A 17457-nucleotide genomic window follows, 5' to 3' on the forward strand; every position below is an offset into this window, starting at 1 on the left:
ATATCTATTATGTATGCGTTATGTTGTATTATGCAATAGAGAATGCACTCGGAATGCAAAGGTTTGTTTAGTTTATCCACGATAATATCGCACATGCGGTGTTGACTGGTCCGTATCTTCTCGTGTGGAAAAAAAAAAAAAAAAAAAACAAAGCGAAATAAACACAAAGTGAAACCTCTCCCCATCGTTCGTTCTGCCGGTTCAATCAGATCGGAGTGTCCGTCTACCATCCAAGCCATAGCCCACTAACGGAGTAGTGGCTTGGATAGCCAATCGGAGCCACTCACTGACCGACCTTTACCGAGGATCATTCGATATAAACGGGATGATATCAAATCAGAGTTTTATGGTGCATACCATATGGAGCACAAAAGTTTAACACCATCAGATGGTTCATATTGGCATTTTAATTATGTACTTGCACGAACTAGTCTATCTGCTACATAGTGAACCGCAAATTGGTATCTGTTTATTCGGTCAGAATCCCACTCGCTAGCGTGACAGGGGACCATGTCTGGGACGGAACTCACCTAAGGGATGACTGGAGCTCAGCTGCGGCTTCTGCGTATACCGATCCTCCAGTTCCGACCGGATCGTATTCAATAATTGTAGGTAACTCTGGTACGGCCACCGTTCTAGTGACTTGATAAACGCCCAACTCAATGCTCCTCGCGCCTCACCGTCCTGGAACGTATCCGCCGAAGTCTGCGTGTCTTTTGACCCTGAAAACATGACCACATCCGCGGGAGACGTCTTGGTCATGACCGTCCGCTCCCTTGCCGAACTCCCAATCGCCGCTTTCTTGAAGAACCCGATCGCCGTCTCCGCCATGCTTGACAGATCGCCATTGCCGTATGAGGTGATTGCGGAGAATAGATCTTGCGCGGCTTCTTTGGCGAGATTGGGTTCCTTCAACATCCCTTGCGTCGAGTACACGTAGGGTAGGTCTAAGGCTGTGCCGGAATGGCACGAGTCGAAGATGGCGGTTAGTCGGACGCCTGGGCGGAGGGGTCGGACCATGATGGCGTGCATGTCGTCGTCGACGATGTGGCCGGCTGTGCGGTAGTCTAAGGGGTAAATTACGTCGTCGTAGCCTGTCGCGTTATTGTTAATTTTATTTCTTATTTCTCATTTCCCCTCCCCCTCCTACCCTGTTTCTTGGGACTCACCATCATCCTCGTCACCGTCCAAATCGGGTGTTCGTCCACCGTGGCCTACAAATTAGCACTAGCCAATATCCAGGGGTATACAGTACGTACCCGAAAAATGAATAAACAACGAATCATTCGGCTGCGCATCCCTCACCAACCACTGCATCGCACGCATCATATTCGCCTTGGTCGGCATACTCATGGGATTCTCCTGATCATCCGTAAGAATGACCATATCCTCGCGTCGATAGCCATGCTTCTCATGCAGGAACGTCGACATATTGGCGACATCGTTGATGCAGCCTTTCAGCTGGTTGGGCTGACCGATGTAGTTGATTCCGATGAGCAGGGCGCGGCGTCGACCGGTGCAAGTGGAGTATTGGAAGTGGTAGTTGGAGGGGGCGCCGTGGCCGAAGTGTTGGGGGACTTGAGGGGGTGGAGGGGGGAGGTTGTCGTTCCATGATTGTTGGCCTTGACATTGTTAGTATTTTCTCATTCGCGTCTGGAATAGGTAGGTCGGCTTACGGTGGTGAGAATATGGTGATGGTGTATGCGGTGGCGGAGTTGGGGTGTGGTACGGGGGATAACCGTAGCTTTGCGGTGGAGGCGGTGGTTGTTGGTAATAGCCTTGCGGAGGATATTGATGACTGTCTGGTCAGCGCAGTCCGTACGGAGTAGCAATGTTAGCAACATACCCATACTCTGGCCACCAAGAATTTGAACGTTGATGATACATTATTGTGTTCTAGTAGTATATTCAACAGTAACAGAGACGAGAGAAGAGAAGAGGAGAGAACAAAACAACAGAAAATATTCAAGATAAAGCCAACAAGGCTGGCTGAAAGCGGAGCATTTCTACACCCTCGACCTATCAGCATGACGCGATCAACTCTACTGTGCTGTATACATTCACTGCCGGGCGTTACAAGGCGTTTTTTGAGTGTTCAACTGCCTATCAGAGTAATATTCTGGAATGTTCGTCCTCTAGGCACCAGGATTCGTACCAATCAAACCGTTGGGCACTGGGCGTTGACTCCACATTTGGTGGTAGGGCTGCAGCCTTATGATGATGGATTGATGAATCAGCCAGGACAGTCAGGTGATTGTTTATGAATAGTGAATAGAGGCTGGAATGTAGTGGCGATGACGGGTGACCGAGTCATTCCGCGGAGATGGATATGCATGGTTGATACACGGTTGATACATGGTTGATAAGATAAGGATATTCAGGAAGAATGAAAGAAGAATAGAAAAGGTTAAAAGACTCAGGTATGCATGTCAGCACTGATATATGTTGACGACGTAATGTAGAGGGTGAAGTCTCCGTCGAATATCAACATGCCTGCAGTGCCGGCAGGCATACAAGTACAAGCAATAGTCACCTGGTGAACGCACCTGACCTTCGCATGATGATAGTTCATCTCAGGATCAAGTCATATACTCACTGACAACTCGTACAAGTGCTACCCAATGCCTATAAATGGGGCGAATCCTTCTGCTAATGAACGATCCCGACAACTGGCCACCATGTTGTTGCTGACTGACTACATCGAAGATTAATAACCTCCGTCGTACAGCTAGTTAGTGTAACCGTCATAATTTCCATTTTCATTTCCATTTCCATTTCCATCTCCATCGACGTGACATCGCCATCTTTTACAGAGAATCAACCCGATGCTTCCGGATGTCTAGAGTCATGCGGGGCCAAGATCAATTGCGAATTCTCAAGGCAAGACTCTGTCTGGGGTGTAGGATTCGTTTCATCCTTGTTTTGAGGCAGTGCAGCGGCCCGGTTGATACGCCGACGAATCGTGCCCACGCCGACCGATGTCAGCCTTGTTCTTTATGCCCGGAATACTCTATCCAGCACCGTGTACCATGTACAGAGTAGTTGCCCGTGTCAATCCGGATGGATAGTTCAGGAATGCCGCCAGATCAAGACGCAAGACGCAGTAAGATAGATGGATTGCCATGCACGGCACTGACCACCACAGCTGTCGGGTCAGTCATCAGGATGCTTATCGGTCGGTGTAGAATCATGGCGGATTGCGATAGATCTTGAATACGGAGTCAAAGAGTGACCGATTTGACAGAATGAGCGTTCTCAGACGAGACGATAGAAGTTTTATCGAACACCGGGGCGCCTTGAGACGCGGTATCGTCGAAGGATCGGACCAGATCCAGATGGCGAGTCAGCACGTAAGAAGCGGTCATCCTGGCTAGCTCGTATTAGCCGCAGCACAGTCGATCCAAATGACTTCCTTGTCTTCCTTTATGCCTTGATCCGAAATGTATGCTGTGTCCCGTGTAAGGAGGTTGAATGTGGACCTGAAGACCACTGCACTGGCCACCGATACTGGGGCAGCCGGACCCAAAGAGCCGCAATTCGGTGAAACTGAAATTATTTGCCTCAATTGACCCAGGAAAAGGATTCTCTTGGCCAGCGGCAAAAAGCGACTGAGCCGCGTGGGAAGAGATTACCAGTGGGCTGTGAAATGCAACATGCGAATGCCGTGGCTGCTGCTGTAGAACCTGACCCAACGCCAATCATGGGGGGGTTCATAACCTTCTTTGAGCCTCAATCGGCTGCTCTCTTTTGCTTTCCTATTCCTTTAACCCTGATATAATACCAGGCACTATGACCATCGCCATGGCTGTGCTTCTTAAGCCATCTGCTTTCCGGTCTCGTGCTTATTTACCCATTGCTCCCTTCGCCCATTACCCATCCCTCGTATAGCGTGGAATACACTAGGATGACCGATCTCACAAGGAGTCTGGACTCCATTCCTTATGATGTTTTTTATCAAATCGCTTCCAATCTGGATTGCTATGATTTTATCAGTCTCAGTCGCGCCAACCGGTCTCTGAATCGTGTTATGAGCAGTGGGCCTATCGCCCGAAAGACCATCGAGGTGAGTCCACAGAGTCGCTTACTGTACTACCTTAATTTTCTTCTCTAACGTGACAACAGAACAATCTCCTCCATACCAAAGAAGGCCAAGATGCAAGCCGGTCAAAATCCGGCTATCGCAAAGCCGTTGGTCGCCTGTTCGATATCAAAGAGTCCTTCGCCACTGCTCAGCCATACTCAGCCTCCGTCATCGCCTACGGCACCACTTTCCTCTACGACTCTGGTTCGTTGTGCTACGTCCACGATGACGATATCCGCGTCCTAAACGTACATGGCGCAGCCCAAAAAGAGCAGGTGATGAACATTTCCAACGTCGTCGCCCGCCTGCTGCCCCATTATGCACCAGGCACCAGCCCCATCCGGCTGTCTTTGCTGCACTACAGCGACGGTATTCTGGCGTTTCTGGTCGAGCTGGCTGAGGGTCCGGAGGCGTGGCTTTTTGCCATCGATCTGCGACGGCGACCGGCGAATGCGCGCAATGGTCGCTTGCGGCTGCGGACTCAGCTGTCGTCCACGCGGCGATTGTTTGTTCGTCATAATGGCTCTTATCTCTACTACGGTACTCACTCGTCCTTAGGATACGATGGATATCCGTTATGGGCGATTCACTGCGTCGATCTGAGGACGGGTCGTCATATGTCGGAGAAGCCTGTGGAGTTGGCGCATTTTGCAGGGAATGAAATCGGGCAGACGGTGTGTTTTGGTTTGCACCAGGACCATTTGTATGCCGTTTCGACACAGGTTGATTGCGAAGAGGAAGAGGTTGACTGGACGTCGTTTTATATTTGGGTCTGTCTTGCTCCGGAGCCAAATACGCGACGACGGGTTACTCCGAATCGTACCTGGCGTCGTCAGCATCGCGAGGGTCCTATTAACGATACATGGACGGACCTCTCGCTGCGACATGACGAGGCTACCAAACGCCTCATGATCCTCGAGTGTCGTCGCGAGTGGCGCAACGGAGGCAGCGAAAACTGTCGCACCTATTACATGCAAGCCCTCCCATCGCCAAACGAAGTCAACACCGGAAAGCAACGCACTGTCCCGACAGACGCACGAGTCCCCTATCACGAACCTCTTATAAAAGTCCATGACCCATCAAGCAAACCAAACCCCGAACCACCCAAGAAACGCCTCCGTCGACACTACCACCCAGAATACCAACTACGAGGCACCGGCACCGGCACCGGCACCGATGACTCCTCCACCCAACGACGAGACTTCATCCTCGCCAAAACCAAATACCACGCCTACAACCTCTCCGCCTCATCCTTCGTCGACCTCGTCAACGATCCCTCCCCAGACCCCACCAACGGCAGCCCAAGCCTAATCCCCCATGATCGCCTTCGTTTACGAACAGTCTCCCGAAAACGCAAATGCCCCATTGACGAAACAGGCGAAGAAGGACCCCGCGGCCTGCTCTACCGCCCGGACCTCAACGACACAAACGGCCAACCAATAGACCACAGCGAAGAACGCTTCCTCTCGCGCGGCGTCCACATGTGGCCTCCAGACAACGCGCCCATAGAACTAAACAACCTCCTCTGTCCAAGTGAACGAGCAGGCCGCGTCCAAGCTATGGCTGACGAACGATCAATCGTGTACTCAGTTAACCACGACGGTCTGGCAGATGGCAAACAAGCGCTGATCCTCATCAACTTCGATCCATCGATCAAATTCTCCGGCCTCACAAAATTGCACCAGTACAACCACCACTTGGACGAGAATTTTTCCTCGGCTCAAGATCCAGCTGGTGTGGCAGTTGGTGTTGAGCAGCCGCAGTTCGGGGGTCCGTCGAGGGAACGGCACAGTATGTCGGTTGTTCGGACTATGGGGACGAATGTGGGGTTGCCGTCTGTAAGGGAGGAAGTTGCGATGTATTTGAGGATTAATCGGGGGTATTGGTTGAGATAAGTTAGGCTGATAGTCATAATAATCTTCATTATTCATCCCGGTGGTTTAAATCTACAATGCGTTCTGCAAACTAACAATGGATGTCTACTAGACGGATTAATTCCATCTCATGCTTGGATATATACAAACCATGCACCCGCAAGAAGTTTCCAATTTGAATAGCACAGCAACAATGAACCAGCGCACCTGATTAGCCTCTTTGGGTAAAATACCAGTACATACGACCATAGGCCGTGGAAAACAGGGCTCAGCCGTACTTAGGCCACATGCTAAGTTTGATCAATAGTTATTCCTTCCATTTACCTCTTTGCTGCCTGAAGGGTGATGGCGGAGTGAGCTCTAGTTGGGTAGAGCCAAGGGTGAGTAGGTGAGCAGAGCACCTGAAAGACTGAAATTCTTAAGTATCCAAGGATACTCCTGTTCAACCCCCACGGCCAACAAGCTCCCGTTCACTACCCATCGAATCCGGCGAGCCCGGCCGCGAAACCAACGGCGTTGCTTCTTTATACTGTTCATCGGCTTTCTGGACGCGACGCTTCTCCAACCACATCACGACCCCAGCAACCCCAGCCACCAAACAAGCCAAGCACACAAACAAACCGGTCGTCCAACTAGGCCGATTAAACCGATTCGTCGCCCACATACACGTCGCCAGACAGATCTGGAAAACCGTGTTTAGAAAGTTGCCCCATACAACAGCGTCCATTTTCCACGGTGGCGTGCACGGGACTTTCAACGTGGTGCTGGTGGGCAGCACACTCTGACCCGTAGAATCAAGTAAGAACCATTTCCCATGGATCTGCGCCAGACGGTTAAGCCCTTTCGTCTGGCGTTGCTCTGACCAACTCAGCCGCCAAAGGATCCAAAAGTAAAGATCTCGAAGGCGCCACGGCGCCAGCCCAAAGCCGGTTACGCAGAAAAGAGCATTCAAGATCTGTGAGTCGATTTCGATCCAGATGCGGCGTGATGAGTTCAGACTGTTGCAGTCTGGATGGCACATTGCTGGGGCTGCGTTGCACATTAGGAGGAAGAGCATGCCTCCCCAGGCGATTACATTTAGACCATAGGTTGTAATGCAGAAGCCAAGGGGGGTGAAGATCCAGTGTAGGAAATCGCGGGACTTGCGAGACCATGATTTGTCGGTTTCGCTGTTTTTCTAGGGGGGGTATTAGTATGAATAATAGAGTAGGGTTCGGGACACTAACCTGGTAATCTTTATCGAGTAAGGATTTTGTGGAGGTTGTTGAATAGAGAGTGGTTGGATCTGGATTCTCATGAGTAGTTGCCATTTCCAGAGTATTGAGATGATGCTCTTAGAAATGGTTAATAAAGATTTCTTTAGCATGCTGGGGTATATATTCATTTAACTCAGGTACTAGAAAAGATCTAGATAAATGTACGAATACGGAACCCCGGTTGCCTATCGTGTATGTTTTTCGTATTCGTGTCCGTGCCCGTATCTTTCCTAGGCTTTTAATATTTCTGGAATATTGCCGGATATGGGATTTAATTCTATTTTAGCTCCCATACAACTCAACAGTCTAAATAGCCCACTTACGCCAAGTGGCTAGCCCATTTAACTGGACAGACCGCTTCAATAATGTGAAGTGTACAGAGTAAAACGATCTTGCACCGCCACAGAGTCTTTGCGGGGCTGGTTTTTTTTTTTATATCTTCTTTTTCAATACTTCGTACTTTTCAGGCATCTACTCTGTTTATTTGCGTCCATTAGGCAAAAGAAAACCAACAGGTATCGTCTTTGCGCGCAACGATAACCATGGCGAGGCAAGATACAGGCGACGCTACATCACCCACCCGTCTCGACGGAGCAGGACCAGGAACAGAAAATTACCTTGCTCATTCAGCTTCCAATCTATCAATACCCCATCCGCCAGAGTCCGGAAAACGCAGACTCCTCCTCATCTATGTTCATGGCTTCAACGGCTCCGAAGCCAGTTTCCACGCTTTCCCCGCACATGTGCATAGTCTGTTGACGGATGCGTTGGCCGAGTCTCATGAGGTGTACACCCGGATTTATCCTCGATATAAGTCTCGGGGTGATATGAAAATTGCTCGGGATCAGTTTAGTAGCTGGTGAGTTATGTTTTTTTTTTCGAAATTTCTTAGCGAAATGTAGACCTGATCGCAGTTATAGGTTGTCGCCTCATGAAGCAAATGACCTCGATATCATTCTATTAGGACATAGCCTGGGCGGCATCTTAACAGCAGATGTCGCTCTCCTGCCATCATCACCTTTACATCCACACCAGACTCGAAAACATAACATCTTAGGCCTGATCAATTTCGACGTCCCGTTCCTTGGCCTACATCCCGGGATAATCCAAACTTCATGCAAGAGTCTTTTCCACCGAGATCGAGATCGAGATCCGAGCCCAGCCAAGCATGAAACCGAAACCTTTTCGGAAACCGAAACAGAAACACAAATCACGGCTGAAGCCATCGCCGCGTTTTCTCCTTCTCATTATGATCCCCCGTTCTTTAATGATGTACGCTGGGCCGAACGGAGCGGTATGCAGGGGGTCGTGCATTTTTTTGAGAAAAATTATAATCGGCTTGCGAAATCTATACTCACCCGCATTGTTTCTCCGTATGAGTTTGCGGGGTGTTTGAATAATTACCCGACACTTCGCCGGCGGTATAAACAACTCATGGATATGGAAGCTGAGCATGATCAAGCATCCAGGATTAGGTTTGTGAATTATTACACGGCAAGTGAGGCTCCTGCACCATTGAAGGATAAGGATAACGCTGGAGAAAGCGAACACTCGCCACATGCGAGTATGGAACATTCATCATCGCCAGTCGATGCAAAGGAAACCTCTTCATGTACGGAGGAAAAGTCGGAAAACGAGCCCGAGCCCGAGCCCGAGCCCTGCTCATTGACACCGACCACATCGCACCCAGAATCGGAAGTACGGCCTGAACCAGAACGAGACCCAGACCCAGACCAATCTGATTGCACCTCCGAAACAGTCGAGTGCACTTCAAAACAACACAAAGAGAAGAAACGGCGGAAGTTTGTCCTATTACCATCACATCACTGGAGCCATGGTGACGATTCTCTCTGGATTCCGGTGAATATGGATAATATGAATGAGATAACTGCCCATCAGTCGCTATTCTTGCCGCATGGAAGAAGCTATGACCAGCTGGTTGGGGATACCATGGCGACGATCGAGCAGTGGATACAGGTTGATCTGACGCAACGGATGCTTGCGCAAGAGGAACAGGAGAGGGGGAGTGATGTATATAAGGAATCATGAACTGAAGTTGTATAATTGTAACCGAGGAATAATGTCTAATCACGACCGAAGCCAGTCCCCAGCTTTTCTCCCCTAGCCTGTCTTGCAAGTTCGACGTCTATTTCCTCCTTGAGAGCGTCTTCCCAGTGACTGAATGAGCTTTTAAATCCCAGCCTCTCCTGTATCCTTCGCCCTTGAACCTCCAAGCTGGCCCCGAAGATAATTGGACCATATGGATGCAATGAAGCTGACTCTTCCGCTGTGAGATGGTCCACACCATCCTCAAGCAAAACGGACCTTTCTCCCAGTAGCGAAACAACTTTCTCGACATATGTGGCTTTATCCGGGGTCGTCCAGTCAGAAGTCAGGAAATAATACCCATTGCTACTCCAGTCCGCCCTAGGAGAAACAGCTCCACTGCTGATACCGGAATCAGATTCGGCCTCAAGTTCTCCATACGCAGCCTCAACCAACGCTACTATTCCATCTGCCACGTCTTTCACATGAGCCGTTGCAAAACGATTCCGCCCCTCTCCAACCACAAACGCTTTCCTGCGTTGCAGAATCATGTTGATGTGATATGCAGATCCTCGCTTGATGGGACCAGTTCCCACTCCAGCCACGGCCGGTGGGCTGACGATCGCAGTTCTGACGCCATTCTCAGCATGCTGGGATGCAAAAGAAATGATTCTCTGCTCCGTGGCGGCGTGAATTTGCGTTGCAGGCAGGTTGAGGATTTCGGGGAGATCCGAAGTGTCATTCCAGCTTCTGGAAGGCGGAAGACCTGGTGCAAGGGCGAGGTCCAGTACAGTAGCAGCTCCTGAGAGATGAATGTAATACTTGCTGGACTCGGGTCTGGCCACGGAACCGATTGCAGCAAGAAGAGCGTCTGTCCCAGCGTCGTGGTCACCGTTGGCGAGCTGGAGAGTTATCGACGCCTTGGCAGCCTCCGTGGCAAGGACCTCAGCAATGTCCAGGGAGCCGATAATAGTGGAGATGGCTGCAGCGGGAAATGCGTTTTGGATCGTAGATGCCTGGTTTTCGTTGCGCACGATCACCGTGATATGCCAGGATGGATGCTTTTCCACGAGTGCTGAAAGCGTAGACCCGCCGATATAGCCAGATGAGCCGATGAGGAGGATGTTGAAGGTCATTGTGGAAATGATTGCAGCGATTCAAATGGAAGAGATGTCAGATCAACCTGAGACTGGATTTTTTGGTGGATGGTTCCCATCCTTTTAACTGCCGTGAGGTACTTATTTTGACCAAGCAGAAGTGCAGCTCGCGATTATGAATACGAGATGTTAATGATGTGATAACAGCTGTCCTTGCGGATGAGGATGGCATTCCTCCCGACTCGGATCTTGACTGATCCGCTACCCTGCTGCGGCACATAACTGTCCGGCGAATGGAGAAGAAAAGATACGCTCTATATTCTATTCCTTTCAGATGGCCATCTTTGAGCATTACATCACGTCGTTTGAACTTCTGGAAATCCCAATCTAATCTAATTTAATCTAACTTTAACTGCATTTAGTTTAGTGGATCAAACTAGGCATAGTGCATAATATTGCAGATTCTGTGGGCTAATCTGCACCAATCTGTGTAGGCTTTGGTGTGGACACAGATTTTACTACCATGTACATACCAGTGTCGTCTGAGCATGCAGGGGGTTGCAATCACGGTTAGTAGTTGGTGGGTGACCACCAGCGAATCCCGGCTGTTGTATGTTTTTGCTTTCTGTTCTAACGAAGCGATCTTGTATGAAAAACGTCATTATACTATGTTTTGGGGGTGGCTGTGTGCCGCCGAGTGCTTGGCGAACTCCACGACCCTACTTCTCTGACGATGCCAAGTGACAGCCCAACAGTAATGAAGAAAAAAATCTGATAAGGGTTGATGTGGGACGACCCGGAAAGAGAGTATGCAACACGGGCCACTACTGGCAGAGATTTCCAGAGCGTGGGATGCCGAGACCCTTATTCTGCAGATCTTCCTGCGTTAAATGCGCTAATTCAGTTTACTGGGTAGGATTGTTCGGAGTACACTATACATTTTGCCGGGTCTTCTCAAGTCCCTGATCACAGTGTGCCGGAAAATGTTCTCCGTACGGAGTGCAGAGTATAGAGTCTGCAAGAGACAGCGGATCGACAGGGACTTACCAATGCCAAGATTAAATTAGGATGGGTCTTCTCAAGACTCAACAAGTGGAGTCTTGGCCCGGATGGCTAATTGAGATGTCATGGACTATGTAAAGGGGGATGTTCTCGCACATTCTTGCACTTGTATCCTCATCCTTCCTCATCAGTCACTTACAACACCATGCGATTCCGTCAAACAAGCAGCCTCGTGGCCGCGGCCATTGGACTTCTGGGCTCCGCTACTGCTTTCGAGAACGATGCCTATGACTACATCATCGTCGGTGGCGGTCCTTCTGGTATCATCACGGCCGAGAGATTCGTCGAAGCCGGTCACAAGGTCTTGCTTCTTGAAAGAGGACCCGGTTCGACCGTTCCCACCGGCGCCAATGACACACTTCGCTGGGATCATAACCTGACACCAATCGACGTCCCTGGACTTTCCGGGGACATCGCAACCTACGATGTCTGGAACGAGTACCTGTGCACCGACACTGCTGGATTCGCCGCCTGCGCGCTTGGCGGTGGTGTTTCAGTCAACTACATGGTCTTCGTCCACCCTCCAGACCACGACTTTAATGATAAATGGCCTCAAGGGTGGAAGTGGGAAGACGTTGCGCCGGCGGCGGAAAGATTATACCAGCGGAACCCTGGAAGCACCTTGCCTTCTGCTGATGGCAAGTACTACGACCAGGGACTGTACACTACCTTCTCGAACTTCTTGGACAATCTTGGCTGGAAATCCGTCGACATGATCGCCCAGCCCAATGAGAAGCATAAGGTCTACAGTCACCCGTCATGGAACATCAAGGACCAAATGCGTGCTGGCCCTGTCCGCACCTATCTCCCTGATATCCAGCACAACGACCGGTTTACACTGAGTCTCGGTACCAAGGTCATTCGTCTGGTCCGTTTAGGAAGCCAGGTTACCGGAGTCGAAGTCGAAACTGCATCTGGTCAAACTGAAGTCATCACGCTGGCTTGCAATGGCCGTGTTGTTCTTGCTTCGGGTGCTCTCTCCACACCGCGCGTGCTTTTCAACTCCGGCATCGGCCCCAAGGCGCAAATCGAAACGGCCCAGAAGACTGGTGTTGCGGTTCCTTCTCAGGAAGAGTGGATCGATCTGCCCGTCGGTGTTGGCCTCAAAGACCACTCCATCTTTTCCCTCGTCGTCAAGACCAACGGAACCTTTGGCTCGCTCGACTCCGCAAGCGTCCTGAACGGAAGTGACGTCGCCGACATTTCTCAATACAAACAGCACAACGGCGTTCTGACTCAAGGCAAGCACCGCTTGATCTTCTTCACTTCGAACGAGGTCGATGGCGAGACCCGATACTACCAGGGTTCCTGCGCCCCCGATGACGACAGCACCATTAGCCTCAGCGCCTACATGACCCACGGCCTGACCTCGTCTGGTGTCCTGGGACTGGATAAGAAAGGAAACACCGTCACGGAAAAGTCTCCGTACCTCCAAACCGCCGGAGACCGCAAAGCCGCCAGAATCTTCCTCCAACAACTGGTTGACGACATCACAGCCCCTTCAACTGGCTTCCAACTGGATGCGTACACCAATGTCTCTGCAGTTATCGATGCACAGAGCCCTGGTGGGCACTACACTGGTACAGCCCGGATGGGCACGGATGACGGCCGCGACGGTGGATCGGCAGTTGTTGATACTGATGCCAAGGTATACGGTATGGACAATCTGGTAGGTTTATCCAATGTCCTTATTCTATGCTTTGATATTAATGCGAATTACAGTACATTGTCGACGCTAGCATTCACCCGGATGTCCCCACGGGTAATACCATGGCCATTACCATGGTTGTCGCTGAGGCAGCGGCTTCCAGAATACTTGCTCAGGACTAAGGATTTTGCTTGATTGAACTAACAGTGATGCATCGGTTTCTGAGTCGACCCTGTCACTGCCTGCTGCTATGTCTTAGGTTGCTGTTTCTGGATAGTCCTCTTTTTATTACTATTTTCTCTTCTAGTAGTATACATAAATTCATGACACTTTGTTGACTTCCGCATATGACCGAGACCGTTGATATGTACTCCGTGATTAGGATTAATCAATGAAAGTTTTACCCCCACATCTATAAATCATATGGACGGCCACTCCCCATCCTCATACGGCTTACCTACTAACGCCGTCTCTGATTATCTGTACTCCTCCCCATATCAAAATACCCACTTATGCAGAACATTCTCAGCGCCCATTGAGATCTCCCTCACTACCCGTTCACATGGATATAACCAAATGAAAGTCACAGCCGGATTTTCTCCGTGTCTCCTGGCCATCTAATGTTTTCAATTCTGTGATTGTAGCCACTCCCCGGATGCTTCCGATATTGGCATAGTGTTAGTGGCGTGCAGTTGTTGGACGTGGAGAGCGAGCTCATTTGTGGAAAATTTCGTGCTGCCTCCACCCCCCTTACTACCCATTAATTTTATGCCAATTTGCTTGAACAGGATAATGCGCATCCTGTGAGGTCATGCGCAAGAACTAGACTAGGCCTCCGGAATCAAGTTTTCGCCGGCCTTTAGATTGGAATAGGCACTATTCGCAATTGCTTTATGGCATTAACAACCACCGGACACCCTTGGAGTTATATACCGCCATTTTGAGATCAATTCCGATGTAGCTGTCCTTCGCAGAGTGTTGTCTCATGTAGTGGAACGCTTGAACAAGCACTTGCTTCAACTCTCGCCAAACAGGTAAGATTTCAAACGACAATCAAGTGGAAAAGCCTTCCACGGGTATCACAAATGGGGGATTCAGGAAAAGGGTTGTATTTGGCGCTATAACCGTAAGAGGTGTTGATACTCGGTAGGAAGCTCGGATGCCGCGCCTTTGTTCATTGCCTGCAAGTCTCGAGAGTGTGTCAACATATAAGTTGGATATGTTGATTGTAAGCGGTGTAGTATTAGAAAATCCCGTGAACAGGTGACCCCGACAGTTTATAAGGGCTTAAAGGCTGTTCGGTATCCATTGGCTTTATTTACTTTTTCTTTACCCTTCCGTCTTTTTGCCTCATTTATCCATGAAAGCGATAATTTGGATTCTGTCTTGATACCTTTTGAGGTCAACAAGAGAGGTGTCCTGGTCTTGGGGTTACGAGCTCTTCGGCCTCGAATCATCGACGATGCCCCTGTCATGATTGTATCACGATGCCTCTATATGATGTCCCAGACATTGGTTGCAGCGCTACGCTTGGGAATGGGATACATTTTCGATCGCTCTGAGATCATCGTACTTTTGGCGAATGTATAAAAGATCGTTGTGGGGGCAAAGGTTGATAGAGTATCAGCCCCCATGGTTGTGCGACAAAAGACAATGGAGGCGACCAGCACAGTCCACCTGCCCCATTCCATGTGCTTGTCATTGAGTAGAATTTTGATAAGAAAGCTAGAGGCCTGATGAGCAGCATTGGTATAAGGAAGACCAGTGCCAGGTTAAAGGAGGGCCGGCGAATGCGATGGGCTGCAAATTCCCTTTTGAATGACAAGACCATAGGCAGATATGTCTCTTTAATAATCTATATTGTTGATTTGAAGCAAGATTAACAGCAATTGCGTAACGTATTGACTTGATCTCTTTCATATAGCGTGAAAGGCGAAGGTGAGAGGGCTGGTCATATGATTGGGATGAGTATGCCTCACCTTCTTCCGATTTCAACGACCAGCGACAAGTCAAAGATATCGCACATTTATGCGCCCAGTGGTACAGGAGGCTTTACTTGATCAACCCACATTCCTCAATCCACCACTTGCAACTACAAACGAAACCATGGCGCAAACATTGCTACAATTTTTGACACAAGCGCCGCCTACGATCCCCACACAAAACACAAGAGCGGGCTCGAACACAGCGAGCGCGCGCTATAGCTGGCGCGATATAAGGCGTGTGACGGTTTGGAGAGAATTTAACTTCAACCATATCCAGCAGACATATGGCGCAATTCTGGCTGGCGTCACCATCGCACCCTGATCCCGGCGGCCCTCCCGCCAATCCGCGATGAGGAAATGTTCAAGTCTCATTTTTTTCGAATGTATATCCCCGCGCGTCCGAGCAGCACTGGTTGAAACATTCAATCAACTTCCTGCCGTTGACCCTACCCGCTACTTCACAGCAGTCAGCCTTGAGACTGGCTCAGCCGCCATTCTTCCCAGTAACTTCTGTCCTGATCTGGCCATTGTCAGCACTGCCGCGAGCGCTGGTACCGGTGCGAACCGTGGCCCAGGGGATTGCAAGGTGTCTTGGAAGTGGGTCGCCAATTGGCGCACGTAGGGGACTAATGTGCAAAGGATCGAGTACAGACAAGTACTATCACAACTTCAGTTCTATATGCGCCAGCACAGGGCCAAATATAGGTATATCGTAACCAACACTGAACTTGTCGCAGTCAGAAGGTCGCAGTCTCGAGGCCACCTGGCAGTATCGAACCCTATCCCATGGACAACCAGCGGGAACGGGCAACTGACTGTTTACCTCGCACTCTGGTATTTGGCAATGTTGGGAACAGAAAATGGCAGCTGGCGCATTTGATTATCTGATATGCCGGGGAGCGCCACTATTGGTGTTCTTTCTTTTTCTTGCTACAAGCGAGTACATGGGGCGGTTTTTGTATGTGTAGCTGTCGAATCGTCATACAACTTCAAATTATGTTACGTATATATTCTACCGGGCAATAAGCGAGTGAAGAGAGCGGGTAATTGGGGAGTCGATTATCCGGACTGCACGAGGCTATATAGAGGAGAACATTGATTTACATGAAAGAGTGATATTGATAGGCTATATCCACCATGATAATAGAATGAGTGCTTAGCCATACGCCTCAGATGGCTAAGCACTCATTCTATCAATACGGTATCTATAGTTGTCAATATCACCCCCTTTCGCGTAATTCAAGGATAATCGACTCCCCGATTCCCCGATCCCTGAGCTATCCGCTCACTTCAGTTTTCCCCAACTTCTGTTCGAGCAGTTTTTGTTCCCCAGTCATCCTTGCTCGCGAATTATATTGCACGCCATGGAAATGAATGACCCACCTAGCGCATTCTCAGATACTATTAGTCCCTCAAAGCTCAAGTTTATCAAGAAAATCCACAGTTCGGAGAGTTCAGAAATATCCATAGTATTATATGATGAAAATGAACTATGCTTGAAAGTGGTAGGTCAACCTGTGCCTTAATGTGGTCTGGAAACTTCAACTATCGTGAACAATGCTAAACAATCGAAGTTCCACATGGATGATGACCCAGGGTACGCACACGACGGCCGGGATCTCTGTAGATACCGCTGCGAATCTCACTCATACGAACGCCTTCAGACCCACGGAGTGTGCAGTCAAGGTTGCGTGTCAAACTTCTATGGTTTACTCGAAGATCTTGATCCGGATCTCTTCGGCTCGCATCTCGTGGAGTTCAAGGACGATAATACACGACCCTGCGCGATATTACTGGAATACCTACCAACTACTGAGACGCTTAACAAGGATAACAGCAGAGACGAGTTCGTGCAGATGGGTCTTGAGGGATTGGAGAAGATCCATGAAGCTGGTGTCATACACAACGACGCGTATCCGAAGAATGTCTTGTGTGGGTTGACTTCGATGTGACGATTGTGTTTCCCGCGGGGAGGAAGAAGAGGGGCAATCTTAGGTTTAAGGATGAGGTTGAGGTTGAGATGGGATTATTCCAGTCAGCCGCTCAAGACATGGTGAGGATTACCTTTTTTTTTTTTTTTCCCACCTGTTCTGCTTATTTGCTTACTGACTCGCTGGTAGGATCGATATGGTTAGCCCTATTACGGCTGTACTTGTGCGTCTATGATGTACTACTTTCTTGAGGTGTATTTCTTGGTGTGACTGCTCGCTAGCACCTCTCTCATCAGATTCATTCGACCAATGGTCATTCTATAGGGAAAACGGGTCTACTAGAATCCTACCAGGCAGCGAAGTCGCATATTCCAGAATTATGTCCAGGTAGGTATTTTCGACACTTAGTACGTATCCCTAACCACTAATATGGAAGTACTAGGACATAGTCATATCACAAAAACATATATCACCACC

General features: G+C 49.4%; 8 protein-coding genes across 8 annotated transcripts; 5 read left to right on the plus strand and 3 right to left on the minus strand.

Moving 5' to 3' along the window:
* Positions 1 to 400: 400 nt before the first annotated feature.
* ASPGLDRAFT_51955 (caspase family protein) lies at positions 401 to 2153 on the minus strand. The gene is made up of 6 exons (XM_022547644.1): positions 1847 to 2153; positions 1677 to 1798; positions 1260 to 1622; positions 1170 to 1214; positions 531 to 1094; positions 401 to 465 (listed from the first exon to the last, which is right to left on the minus strand). Exons 1-6 carry the CDS (start codon positions 1885 to 1887, stop codon positions 440 to 442), a joined length of 1161 nt encoding a protein of 386 aa, XP_022396736.1. The 5' UTR covers positions 1888 to 2153; the 3' UTR covers positions 401 to 439.
* Positions 2154 to 3473: 1320 nt separating this feature from the next.
* fbx15 (F-box domain protein) lies at positions 3474 to 6120 on the plus strand. The gene is made up of 2 exons (XM_022550477.1): positions 3474 to 4063; positions 4123 to 6120. Exons 1-2 carry the CDS (start codon positions 3905 to 3907, stop codon positions 5974 to 5976), a joined length of 2013 nt encoding a protein of 670 aa, XP_022396737.1. The 5' UTR covers positions 3474 to 3904; the 3' UTR covers positions 5977 to 6120.
* A 37-nt stretch (positions 6121 to 6157) lies between these two features.
* Positions 6158 to 7402, minus strand: ASPGLDRAFT_51959 (uncharacterized protein). Its single transcript, XM_022547645.1, has one exon. It carries the CDS (start codon positions 6974 to 6976, stop codon positions 6398 to 6400), a length of 579 nt encoding a protein of 192 aa, XP_022396738.1. The 5' UTR covers positions 6977 to 7402; the 3' UTR covers positions 6158 to 6397.
* A 351-nt stretch (positions 7403 to 7753) lies between these two features.
* ASPGLDRAFT_39335 (uncharacterized protein) lies at positions 7754 to 9260 on the plus strand (the record flags this gene model as incomplete). Its single annotated transcript, XM_022545063.1, has 2 exons — positions 7754 to 8070; positions 8132 to 9260. The coding sequence occupies 2 exons, from the start codon at positions 7754 to 7756 to the stop codon at positions 9258 to 9260; spliced, it is 1446 nt and encodes a 481-aa protein (XP_022396739.1).
* A 140-nt stretch (positions 9261 to 9400) lies between these two features.
* On the minus strand, positions 9401 to 10393 carry ASPGLDRAFT_93306 (NAD-dependent epimerase/dehydratase family protein; the record flags this gene model as incomplete). Its single annotated transcript, XM_022550538.1, has 1 exon — positions 9401 to 10393. A coding segment is annotated over one exon (993 nt), but the record flags the coding sequence as incomplete, so codon positions are not given.
* Positions 10394 to 11561: 1168 nt separating this feature from the next.
* ASPGLDRAFT_179713 (uncharacterized protein) lies at positions 11562 to 13327 on the plus strand (the record flags this gene model as incomplete). Its single annotated transcript, XM_022542952.1, has 2 exons — positions 11562 to 13085; positions 13139 to 13327. 2 exons carry the CDS (start codon positions 11562 to 11564, stop codon positions 13244 to 13246), a joined length of 1632 nt encoding a protein of 543 aa, XP_022396741.1. The 3' UTR covers positions 13247 to 13327.
* Positions 13328 to 15398: 2071 nt separating this feature from the next.
* Positions 15399 to 15929, plus strand: ASPGLDRAFT_69677 (uncharacterized protein; the record flags this gene model as incomplete). The annotated part of the gene is made up of 2 exons (XM_022549394.1): positions 15399 to 15667; positions 15701 to 15929. 2 exons carry the CDS (start codon positions 15399 to 15401, stop codon positions 15927 to 15929), a joined length of 498 nt encoding a protein of 165 aa, XP_022396742.1.
* Positions 15930 to 16419: 490 nt separating this feature from the next.
* ASPGLDRAFT_135584 (uncharacterized protein) lies at positions 16420 to 17001 on the plus strand (the record flags this gene model as incomplete). Its single annotated transcript, XM_022541387.1, has 2 exons — positions 16420 to 16554; positions 16624 to 17001. The coding sequence occupies 2 exons, from the start codon at positions 16420 to 16422 to the stop codon at positions 16999 to 17001; spliced, it is 513 nt and encodes a 170-aa protein (XP_022396743.1).
* Between the last annotated feature and the right edge of the window lie 456 nt (positions 17002 to 17457).

The sequence above is a fragment of the Aspergillus glaucus genome, assembly GCF_001890805.1.
Source record: "Aspergillus glaucus CBS 516.65 unplaced genomic scaffold ASPGLscaffold_26, whole genome shotgun sequence".
NCBI lineage: Eukaryota > Fungi > Ascomycota > Eurotiomycetes > Eurotiales > Aspergillaceae > Aspergillus > Aspergillus glaucus.